Consider the following 12969-nt stretch of genomic DNA (forward strand, 5'->3'; position numbering starts at 1 on the left):
ATTCATTAAAATCTTTAAAAAAAAAAGGGGGTGCCTGGGTGGCTCAGTCATTAAGCACCTGCCTTCGGCTCAGGTCATGATCCCAGGGTCCTGGGATAGAGCCCCACATCGGGCTCCCCGCTCGGCGGGAAGCCTGCCTCTCCCCCCTCCACACCCCTGCCTGTGCTCCTCTCTCACTGTGTCTCTCTCTGTCAAATAAATAAATAAAATTTTTAAAAAAATAAAAAATAAAAAATAAATAAAAAATAAAATTCACATTTTACTTAAAATACATTGTAAAAAATTAGTTTCACCAAAAATAATACCAATGATTTTTATATTATTCCTATATAAGCCACAAAATTCCTACTTTTCTCCAGGTGATTCTTATAAATCAAGAAAAGGTAGTAGATATGGTAATGCAAAGAAAACAAATAGATAGCCAGTGTCCTTGGCCTCTGATTCTATCTTGACCATGAATAAAAGCGGTCAGTGTACACTCACTAGAAAGCTTTTGACTTAGTTAAGATATAGATCAACAAATGAATGTAAATAACAACCATATGTGGAATAAGAGTGGATTACTTTCCATTGAATCTTCAATTTCTCTTTATACTCACTTAATGGAGAAAAATATCTACATTGAAACCTCTGGTGAACTCACAGTTTCTTCTACTTGTTGATAATTTCCTTAATTGTCTATTAGAATTTTTCTTAGTATATTTAAACAAAACAAAACAAAAACAATTCACCCTGGGCAATGTCTTTTGTTTCAGTTTATTTCAGGAAACAAAATGGATTTGAGATTAAGTGTAAGTAAAGCAGCCTATAATATATACAACTTATTAATACTTACCACCCATGTTATGGTCAGCTCTCTGTTGCTCCCCCCTCCACCTCCTACATCTGAAGGAGCCACATTTGGTGCTGAAACAAACGAACAAATGAAACAATGAAAAATTAGGTTATGTAATTTTTTTCTGGTTCTAGAGTTCTTATTCACTACAAAAACCATGAATTTTTTCTTTCACTGGGAAAGACAAGCTGTACACATGATCCGCTCAATTATAACAACAATGCCTCATAGTAACTGTAATATGTATATAATGTATTTTACTCCCAAGACAAACATTGATTCGGTGCCATAGGAAAGTGTGGGTTTTCTTCAGTAATGGGTAACAAAGCAAATTTGCCCTCCCCCCACACACATCTTTTTTTTTTTTTTTCCCTTTGTCCTTTCATTTAATATGATTTTGAAAGATTAGATCCACTTTGTTGGGAAAATATTTCACAGCTTTTACTTTTCAACACTATGACCTTCTAATAATTTACTGTTGTGGTATTAATTTTATGCTTTAACCTATAAATAACTGTTAAAGAGTGCCTGTCCACTAACATTGGATAATGTTACCCCAAAATATCTGGAAATATTAGAAATCTAATATTGTTTCTGGTACTCTCACTTCCAGTTCCTAAATCTCTTCTAGAATTTTGCCCCATCAGGGATGCCAACACTCCCACACTCCTATCTTCTCTAGCATCCTTCAGTTTTCAGTTATTCTATTGGATTCTACTCTGCAGTCTATCTTTAAAAATTATCTGTAATATTGCCTTCTACTTACCCTCCATGCCATCAAACACTTTCCTGTCACTGAACAGCAAAGAAGAACTGGTATATGGCTATTTTTTGTACTTCACTCTATCACTACTTTTTAACAACCCATAATCTGTTTTCTACTTCTTTATATTACTGAAATCACTCTCTCAAAAATCACACAATTGCTTCTAACTGCCAAGTCCAATGGCCTCTTCTTTGTTTTTCTCCAAGTTATTCTCTCTCCCTGAAAGTCCTTCAGGATAGTCACTATATCTTATCAGATTTGCATCCTATATCTTACAGTATGCTGTGTCTTATTGGATTTGCATCTAACTGGAGTTGTACCAATAGATAAACATAGTTTGTCCTGCACTGGAGGCACTTAGAGATCAGCTACTCAGCTATACGGATGGTGTGTGTTTTTACATACAACTGTTGTGGCTCAGTCTGAGATATCACTCCCAGATCTGTTAACATTTTAAAGAACATATGAAAGATGAGTTATTCCTTGATTCCCCAGATCCTTCCCAATAGGAAATAGCCATGCCTTCCTCAGAGTGCTCAAAGCAATGCATACATTTACTAAGCTGCAGAACCCAACAAATAATTGTGATTCAAAGATAAATACTTCACAACCTCCCCTATGTTAACCTAGTAATTTCTTTGTTGAATAAGGTACATTAATTGCAGAAACAAAAAAACATGCATGGTTTTCTTTATGTCTATAAACCATATGATGATTTCCATTTCCGATTAAGAGTTAATATGAATTTGAGAGATTTTATTTTACTATTCAACTGTTGCCACATAAGTGTCAGAAATAAAAATTGAGTGCACAGAGGTGTTAAAAGATAATTGTAACACTTTAGATAAAATACATATTGAAGGCTGGATATTAAAATAACTCTTGGAAACCCTTTAAGCCCCATAACTCATATTCTGAAGTTAAAACTCTACATGCTACAAGAAACAAGAAACAAAGAACATGCTGTTTTATAATCAATGAATAAATCAAATTTTGTGCGTTTAACTCTAAATACAAGTATTTTGGTCACAGGCAAATAATTAAAAAAAATAAGTAGAATAATTTATTACACTGTAATTTGTTGAATCAAATATTGCTTTCATCAGGTCAAGTATTATTTGCCAAAACATTTCACTGTTATCCTTTTCATTATAATCAATATTAGCCTCTTTATTTAGAACAGAGCTAAAAATGGAATATGTTTATGTTAGATTGAATTTTTTCCATTTCATAATGTTTATTTTAAGCTCTTTTAACAGGCTTCAATAAGTCGAGACTGACTTGCTCTTCAAAGATTATTCACTGAGCTCATAATGCTAAAATAAAAGGCAGTAATGAAGGTACTGTACCTCTTAATAGAGTGTTTTGTATCTTAGGCTAATTATTGACTTAATGTCCTCCATTTAGCTTTGAATGTTCAGTTGTAGCTTTGGCAGTTATGGGACTTTTTTTCACAGGTGGAATTGAAATATAACCTACATATCTGTCAAGAATCTGAGCACCTAGATGCTCTATATTTGCATTCAGCCTTGTATGAACAGGAAGACTTGGGCAAATCATGATTCCTTTCAGGGAAGTAAATCACTCTAAGCACAAGGCAGCTTATTCAACTTTGGGATCCAAAGTAATTTAACAGTGAACAAACTAAACTTTCTTTTAACTATAAATCATTTAAAAGATTTTAATAAGTTATTTAGGAAAAATACAAAATTATTGAATTAATCATGAATAAACAATATTTAACTGTAAAAGGTTAAAAATAGTGAGTTTTTATATTTATCCTTCTGCCATGAGTTCAGTCTAAGTGATTCCCTAATGAGGTTTAGAAGAGTGCCTCTGTATTTCAATCACAGAACTAAAAATTATTTAAAAAGAAAATTAAGCCAACGTCACAATTATTCTTTCAGTTTATAAAAACAAAGCCAATTTTACTTTTAGATTTGAAAGCTTAGGTAATTTGCATATAAGTACCTATTTGAGCTTTGGATTTTTATTTAACAGTATAGAAATGGGTTTACAACAAATCCTAAACTGTGAATATCATGGAGTATTTGAAGACAGGCCCCTGACCCAAAATAAACTGTTCACTACTTAGTTTTTGTTAATTATTACTTAACTTGTAGAGCCATTTTTACAGAAATAAAGTTACCATGGATGTAACTTTCCATTTTAATTTGCATCAAAATTTCATTGTGATTTAAAACCAAATTTTTATGAAGAGATTCAAATGGTTATAAATGTAATGCTCTAGAATCTAGAATACCAAAGGAATTGAAGTATAGATTAACATCTTAGATCTGCTTTTATTCTATTTTTAAATATATATTCTTTCTGATTAGCTGTTAGCAAAATCAAATGAACTGCATAATACTTGGATATTCAAATGAGAGGAGTTGTTTGTAACCCTATGATCTCCTGTTCTGCTGGTGGAACAGATTGCTAACATTCCTGATGCATCTACCATGTTAAACTGATGTTCTTTCCATAGTAGGTAAAAACAATACAGGGTCCGAGATAGTTCATAAAAATATTAACGTCTTAGGCTCTTATCAAGCTGAAATTGTAGGCCTGTTTATTAATCTAGGCTTTGATCTTAAACAGGAATTTTAAATGGGTGGTAGAGTAAATCTGTTAACTGCTCAACAGAATGGTAATCTAAGAATAAGTCATCTGAGGAAATGCTGACAGAAAAGACTGCTACAAACTGAAGTAATCATAATGCACAATAGAATTATTATGATATTATTATTATGAAGAACTCAAACCAAACACACACTATTTGTTTAAATTAAGGAAAAGAATTAAAACTTCCTAATGTCGCCCTCTCAGTGTACGAAAAACAAAAGCATCTAAGGCACATGTGAAATTTATTTTCAAATAAAACAAATTACAATTGATAATGGGTTCTTCTAAATCACAATGTGCAAATATCACTGTGGCTTTGATAGCGGCTACTCTTTTCATCCTCCTCTATTAACTTCCAACTGCCAGAGCCACCGTATTACCCTTCTTGCTCCTCCCTTTTCCTTCTACAAATAATTTTGTAGCCACTGAAGATCACAACATAAATGGAATCTGATTCCAGGCCTAAAGATGCATTTTCTTTAATACAGCAACTGTAAATATGTACAACCAGTTTTAATTCAATGTGTTAAATATCCCTAATTTGTGAAAGTTTGCTGAATGAATGAAGAAGCCCAGCTTAATAAAAGACTCATCTAGAACACAGAAATGATTTTTACGTACCACACCTAACTGGATACTCAGATCAGCACTTTGAAATAAGTATACAGAGAAGCAGCTTTATCCTCTTTTGACAGGTGAAGCAAATGAATCCCAAAAGAAGTTACTTAGCTAGCCAGGTCACACTGTTCACATGGAGAGAAGCCATAGCTTTAACACAGGCCTCCTCGTGGCTGAAAAATCTACTTTTTGCTACTTTTAAAAAAGATTTATCTCTTTTATTACTAATGATAGCAACTAAATTTAACAGTACCTTGCTAGCTACAAAATATGCTCTTAGCACCATTTCTCACCTTTATCAAATATAATTTAAAAAATTAAAAATAAAACTAAATAAAAGAGCAGAGTAGCTTCATTAGAAAGGAAATTAAAGCTCTATACAAAGGATGAAAGTGCCGATTCTTGTATCATTTTTTTTTCTCTTTTCCTTCTTAGGTTAAACCTGCATCAATAAATGCCAAAGCTTTCAAAACAAACCCAAATGCACCATTTTAGGATATCAACTCACCAAGTGCACCTGCAGATCCATTAGCTATGGGGGTATGTCTTAAAATGACACATTACTTTGAAGGATGCTTTTGTTATCTCTTTCTTACAGTCAAAATTAAATGGGCTACAATGAATTACAAACACATCTTCTAATTCTTCATTTGGGACCATCCATTTTATAATGCACTTGTCTGAATCCAAAGAATATATTCAACTGTGCAATGCGATCTTAACATTAAGTAATTGGACAGATAAGGGCATGTGCTGCATTAGATAATGTTGTGTCTTTCAATCAGCATAATGAGGTGCAGGGGCAACCTTTCCATCAAATGGGAACCAGGTTTTATCCCACATAACATATGCTGGCATCTCTTACAGAGTTGTTATAATGGTACATGACAAGACAAACATCCCCTTGTTTTGAAAAAGTATTTTTATTTTTTTGTAAGAATGAACAATGTAAGTGTCTAATTTTATGCATATTAAATTTTCAAAAAGCAGGATGAAAAGAAAAACAACATTTAGAGATATTCTGTTGAATTTTATTAGAGTAAATATGTAAAATTCTTCCTCTAAGATGATTAGAAATTACATGAAATTACGATTCTCTAGGCTTATAAAAAAATGGAAATATATTGCCAAATGAGGTGATCAATTACAGAGTAGACAATATTTTCTTATAAGCATATTAAAGTTTAAAATGAGAATTAGAAGAATCATAAATAAATTTTATTCAGCAAATATTATGCACTAGATAGTACTAACTACTCTCCTTACATTTTTTAATCATAAAAAATAATATCATAGAATAAATGATTTCCATTTAGAAATGAGAAAACTAAGGCTCAGAGAGGTTAAATAATCTGCCTCTAATCCAAGGTTTTAAATGATGGCACCAAAATTTTACTGAAATAGTGTTCTCAACTTCAATACAGTCCTTTTAGAAAGTGTTTTAGGAGCAGAGTTTTTAGAATTAGAAAGTCCTGGATTTGAATCCCAGCTCTGCTTCACATTAGCTAGGCTGTAATCTTAACTTCCTTGTCTGTAAAATTAGGGATAACAATACCAGTTTCATGAAGTTATTGTGGGAATTAAGTGGAGCAACGCAAATAGAAAGCTTAGCACTGTGTCATAATATATAGCAGGGGCTGAAATGCTGGTAGCTATAAAAGTTGATTAATATAAGACCCTACAACTTTTCTCATGAAAGATTAATGAATGTGTTAGAGGTTATGGGAGTTATTTTTTCACAATGGAAATGAATGAATCATCTCATTATATCACTAGAGGGCTGTACCTTGCATTGGGACCAAGACTGTTATCACTTTGTAGGTCTGTTTGTTTTGGCTCTGAAGGCTCTCAAAGGAAGTTATTTTCTAAGCACACTAGAGAATTCATTCATTTACAAAATACCATTGGAGCAAATACAACGTAAAAGGCAATGCTTAAGAAAGGTGATGCCAAAAATTTATTGGTTGAAAGAAATAATCCAACAAAAAACAAGTTTTTCCCAGCATTTCTAAGGGTAAGAAGACCCTGAGGTTGAAAAGTCTTCACAGTTACATACAAACAGTTGGTGATAAGTATATCAAAAGGATCCTGATCTTCTAAATATGATATTAAATATAAATTATATTCATAGGCTGAGATTCAAAAATCAGATTGAATCTTTCTCTTAGACACTTCTTGTTGTTATTCCTAAAAACATATTTAATCATTTCTACTTTGAGATTAAAAAAAAAAAGATCTTGAAATAATTCTTTCCAGATGATCAAGCTATGTATACCAGATCAGTCACTTTCCGAGATTAAATAATTAAGATATTGTTTGTATCAGAATTCCTAGGAGAGGGGAAGGTCTACATCTATCACCAATGCCAGAAAAAGTATCCTCCCTCTCCTATGAAGAATTTTGTACTTCAAAAAATGTGTTCAGATTAAGTTTTAGTTCTATATCATGTTAGTTAAGAAATAATGGCAAGTTAATCAAGCTCAATGAGATTTATTTATTTATTTAAAGGATTTTATTTATTTATTTGAGAGTGAGAAGGAGAGAGCATGAGAGGGGGAGGGTCAGAGGGAGAAGCAGGCTCCCTGCCGAGCAGGGAGCCCGATGCGGGACTCGATCCAGGGACTCCAGGATCATGACCTGAGCCGAAGGCAGTCGCTTAACCGACTGAGCCACCCAGGCGCCCCAAGCTCAATGAAATTTAAAAAGAGCCTATAGGGCGCCTGGGTGGCTCAGTCGGTTAAGCGTCGGACTTCGGTGGGCACTGGTAATGATCTCGAGTCCCACATTGGGCTCCCTGTTCTGCAGGGAGACTGATTCTCCCTCTGCCTCTCTCTCTGTGTGTGTCTCATGAATAAATGAATAAAATCTTTAAAAAATAAAAATAAAAAAGACCTATATTTCAGTTATAATTTTTTAACTGAAATAAGTTTACTGAGGCATAAATTTAATCATTTAATTTTATTTTTGCAATTTTATTTTGAAAATGAATACTTGTTAAATCAAGTGCAAGATCTCTCAGCATGAAATTATGTGGTTAAAACCACCAGTCAGATCACGCCCGTGTTCCTTTTTATTTTTGGCTTTCAAGAAAGGGCAACTGTGTTCAGTCCATCATACTGAAGTTTCTATTAAAAACATAAGTGGGGGCGCCTGGGTGGCTCAGTTGTTAAGTGTCTGCCTTCGGCTCAGACCCTCCCTCCTGGGATCCTGGGATCGAGTCCCGATTCGGGCTCCCTGCTTCGCAGGAAGCCTGCTTCTCCCTCTCCCACTCCCTCTGCTTGTGTTCCCTCTCTCACTGTGTCTCTCTCTGTCAAATAAATAAATAAAAACTTAAAAAAAAAAAGTAAGTGGCTCTAGGGACTAATAATAAAAACCAAACGCAAGAATCCTGGCTATCTGGTATCTGTGTTCTGTAGAGCTTCAACTTATATTACCTCCCTATCCTAATGAGATTCTATGAGGTGAGAAAAAAGTAACAGTTGTGTTTATTTCGTGGGTGGATATACCAAAACAAAACAAAAAAATATTATTTAGTCATATCTAGTTCCATAGTTAAGGATGAAATCTAAACTTCTACTAGAACACTAATAAACTTTTATATAAATAGGCATTTCGAGAGTCCTGCTTGAGATACCACTTGTAAGAGAGAAAGCTCAATATATGAGAAGTGTCAAACAGATCTGGATTTGAACTGAGTCTTGCAAGTAGTTACATTCACTCAACACTATTTACTGTCTGTGAGTCTACTGCCCATTAATAAGCATTGAATTGTATTACCTACTTTAAAATATTATTATAGGAATTAACTGAAATATGTGTGAATCAGTACTGTGATCAGTACTTCAGGATTTATTTTCTCCCTTTATTACAGAATAATGATTTGTATCTGGTAAATAATGCAGTAAACTACATGGAAATTTAAGAGAGTTTATTGATGGCAGTTCTGTGAATAACTTGGCTTTAAAAACTAAGACATAGTTCATCATTCTATTTAGATGTTAGGCCAAGAAATTGAAGAAGCCAGAAATGTGGATTAGTGATATTAAGATATCATAGCAGAATTTTAACAGCAGTCTGTCATCCTTTTAAAATCTTTTCTTCCAAATAAAGCACTGAACTTTGGCAAGGCATAATAAAAATAAACTCAGAGATCCTACAAAACATTTTCTTTTTCATAGACAAGGAATAATAAAAAAGAGCTATTATTAGAATCAGAACAATATTTTTGCCTGGTAATGCAGGGGAAAAGGAAAATAGAGCTGAGTACTTCTCCTACTAAAGACTATTTAAATGGACTTGGTATTTAGCATAAAAACGTGAATCTAAACTGGAAGAACATCCAAGGCTGAGCAGTGATAAAAGAGCATAGTTAGAGTCCCACCTCATATTAAAAGAACACATTACAGCTATTACTCAGAAATGCTATGACTCCCCAAGTGGTATAGATCTGAGAAGTTCTCATCCCATTCTCTCTACTCCCTACTCAACTTATCCTCCCTGACCATAGCCCACGGCCACTCAGTTATAAACATCTTTGAGTGACATGCAAAATTGTGAACCTTCTAAATCCAGGATCTGCTTAATTAAGAATCTGCCTGGTTAAGATTCAGAATTTACATGAAAGTTTATATTCTAAATACCAACTTCATTTTAGGGGTCCCTAGTGGAATATGTAGTGATTTCTATTTACCTCTTTCCTTATATTAATTATGTAAAAATATTCTTAAACTTCATATTTCCTTTTTTTTTTAATTTTTTACTGTCTTGACACAGAGTACACACACCTGTGTGAAATACATATACACATTTTTTAGATGAATCACTTACCTCAGAGCATGATTTATTTTGAAATACATTCAGCTATATATTAAAGTGGCACTGTATTTATAAACCTTTTAAATTTTAAAAAGTTTCTTCAACATACCAGCACCATCTGTTTTAATTTTGTTTGATGGTATACTGGGTTCTCCTATACCCAAAGTATTGGTTGCTACCACACGAAATTCATACTCCATCCATGGGATTAAATCCACTGCTCTTGCTGCCTCCATATTTCCTTCAATGATTGGGGGATCTAAACAAAATGAATATTAAACAGAGAATATTAGTTGGATAACATCAATTTTATAATCCCCCATTTTTATTTTATTATTTTGAGAAAATGGCACATATTCCATTGAGTTGAAATAAAAATACAAACTAGAAATGACAAAATGTTAAGTTCAAGGGAGTAAGCAGAGAGATCATAAATAAATAATAAACTAGAAAAAGTGATATGCATATGAATCATCTATTTCATAAACCTAAGGTCAGAGAGTGAAATTCTACACTTCTATCAAGCTCCCAGGTCATGCTTTTGCTACTAATCCCTGGGCTCCACCTTGAATAGCAAGAAGCTATATTCTCAAGGTAGAATCTAGAAAGACACTGAGGCAAGTGTATAATTGGGGCACTTAAAAATTTTATGGACTGCCACTGATGTTGCATATGGGTAGTCAATGATTTATTACTAGTGTACCTATATGTTTATACCCTTTTTTAGTTGGTTTTGTACACTTTTACCCAAATTATTTGGGGCAATGATAATAAAATGATAGTTTATTAAGATTTATTAAGTACTTCTCATAATTCATGCTTCTAAGTAATAAAAAGATTACAAATTATGGGTAGGATATGATCCAAGATTGCTTATTGCATTGAGATATGATAAAACATACAACGAAGGCAGAACTATCCAGTATTTTAAGCTCTCTTAAAATATTTCCACGTGTTTTTAATAACTAATCTACACATACATATGCGTGTAAATACTTGTACATCACTTATTTGGAAAGTTTTTTCCTTCAGGCTTGTCTATGACTCATCATCTCATTTAGGGAATTTTTTTCTGTCAATGCAGACCATGAATATCTAGCTTTTCAAGGTGCTGTACCCGTCTCCACAATAAATGCTAAGGGTCCTAGTGTCCAGTTTCTGCCTTTGAACAAAACAAAACAAAACATATTGAGTATTAACCTGATGGTTATTCTACCTGTGTGCCTCACACCATGCCATGCCTCACCCTACCACAATTTTAATTCTCCTGGACACAAATTTTGCCATCTTTTCTTTTATTTCGTTATGAACTTGTTCTCTACATTTGACATATATTTTTTACTTTCTGATTAAAAGTTAGGCTTTACCTTCTCATGTTTTGATTCTGCCTATTTCCTATTTTTTCCACCCTTCCCTCACACCAAATCAGAATTTGCCTTACTTCATATACCAAGGGACTTCTTTTAGGCAGTTGGGGGAAGGAAGGTGAAGTTTTAGTTTGTAAAGGGCTCTTCGTAAAGAAGGGAAAAATACAGCTGGATGTTGTGACACTGGGTAGGGTGGTCCCTCTTCCCTTCTAGAGACCTTCAAATAATTTTGAGCCTCCTATGAGAAGATAAGCTTTTATAATAATGGGTTGAATTGTGCCTACCAAAAAGTTTTATCTATGCCCAAATTACTAGAACCTGTGAATGCAACCTATTGGAAAAAATAGCTTTTGTATAAACTTTCAAGTTTAAGACTGGAATTATGTTAAGGATCTTGGGTTAAGATCATGCTGGATTATCTAGATGAGCCCTTAATCCAGTGACAAGTGTCCTTATAAGAGAAACACAGAGGGGAGAAATACGTAGAACAGGAAGCTGCAATGTGACCACAACACTTCAACTTCTGCCTCTGTGGTCACAAGCCAAGGAATATCTGGAGCCACCATAAGCTGGGAGAGGTAAGGAATGAATTGTTCCCTACAGCCTTTGGAGAGGGTGCAGACTTGCCAACATCTTGATTCTGGATTCTGGCCTCCAGAACTATGAGAGACTAAATTTCTGTTGTTTTAAGCAACCAACTTGTTACAGCAGCCCTAGGAAACTAATATAGGGTTTTAAAATCAGAAGTTGATGAAACTATTTATGAGTTTGTGATCTTATAAGTTTGGAGGCCTAAGTAAAAACATACAGTAGAAGGCTCAAGGAGGTAGTCCAATCTCTCCCCTCTTTCCTATGCTGCAAAATCCCAGCATCGTTTAAATGCCTGAAGAATGGAAATGTTGGAAGCACTCCAACAAGTCAAGCACTCTCTTGACAAGGGTATGGTATTCTCATGATGGTCAAGGCTACCCCAGGCTTTTTCAAGTAGCTAGGCAGTCAACAGATATGGGCAAGTGTAGGTTGGGTCAAAACAAGAAGAACCAGATGGGTGTGCAGTAGAAGCTACAGCTGATAGATTGATTTTTGAGCACATGTGAGGATCCAATAGGAAAATACCCCCAAATAAATGGAAGATCAGGTGTATGTTCAAAGACTAGAAAATCATTAACTGACCACAGAAAATATTTGGAGGAATGATGAAAGGTAAAGAAGGAAAAGTCAACGGGGCTCCTTTTGTGGTGGGCTTTGGATTGCAGATGAGGTTGTAAGTCCCTTGATTTTAATGACTGAGATGAAGAAAGGAAGAATAAGCAAAAAGCCTTGGAGTCACTACCATTAGGTAAATACCAGTAGGAAACCATTGGCTCAGGGATGCAAACAACTCTCTCAGAAGGGGAAACAAGAAGTGGATGGTAGAGAGATGGACTTCTAGAACGTACCTTCTGAATAGTTAGGAAATAATTTGATACCTGTAAGTTAAGGATAACATTCTCTACCAGGATTGCTAAAGGCATTAAAAGTGCTCTTTTTAGAATAAAACCAATTATAATCATTCCTCTTAATATACATTAACATCAGAACTTATGAGAATATAAATATCCAAAACAAACATGTTTTGGTATATATTTATAATACCCCTTAAAGAAAACCATCTATGTAAGAAGTAGGAATAACTTAGCAAAAAAAATGACTAACATTTTCATTTTAGAAAAATGTATCTAGAATTAGAAGTGGCTCTTCTATCTGGCCTGTTTTCCTTCCTCCAGATTGAGGCAGGACATTTGAACACCACATAATGAGAACAAGATTTAAAGCTTGATTTCTCTTTTACTGTTGCCCAGCTCCAATCTCGATGCAGGCATCCCACACTAAAAATATTTCTTCTGCTTCCCCGCCTTGTTTGTTCATTTGTGGACATACACATGTTTCTTCTACTTCTTATT

The 12969-nt window shown here is 34.2% G+C and overlaps 1 protein-coding gene across 3 annotated transcripts in view; it reads right to left on the bottom strand.

The window, feature by feature from the left end:
• Positions 1–12969, bottom strand: part of CNTN1 (contactin 1) — a 361942-nt gene that overhangs the window by 61801 nt on the left and 287172 nt on the right. For all 3 annotated transcript variants that reach the window (XM_035002871.1, XM_035002873.1, XM_035002874.1), the window contains 2 exons: positions 9769–9918; positions 836–906 (listed from right to left, as the gene is read on the bottom strand). In XM_035002871.1, the coding sequence (XP_034858762.1) occupies positions 836–906; positions 9769–9918 (221 nt within the window). The remainder of the gene's footprint in view (positions 1–835; positions 907–9768; positions 9919–12969) is intronic.

Source organism: Mirounga leonina, unplaced genomic scaffold, assembly GCF_011800145.1.
Source record: "Mirounga leonina isolate KUSES-001 unplaced genomic scaffold, KU_Mleo_1.0 Mir_126, whole genome shotgun sequence".
NCBI lineage: Eukaryota > Metazoa > Chordata > Mammalia > Carnivora > Phocidae > Mirounga > Mirounga leonina.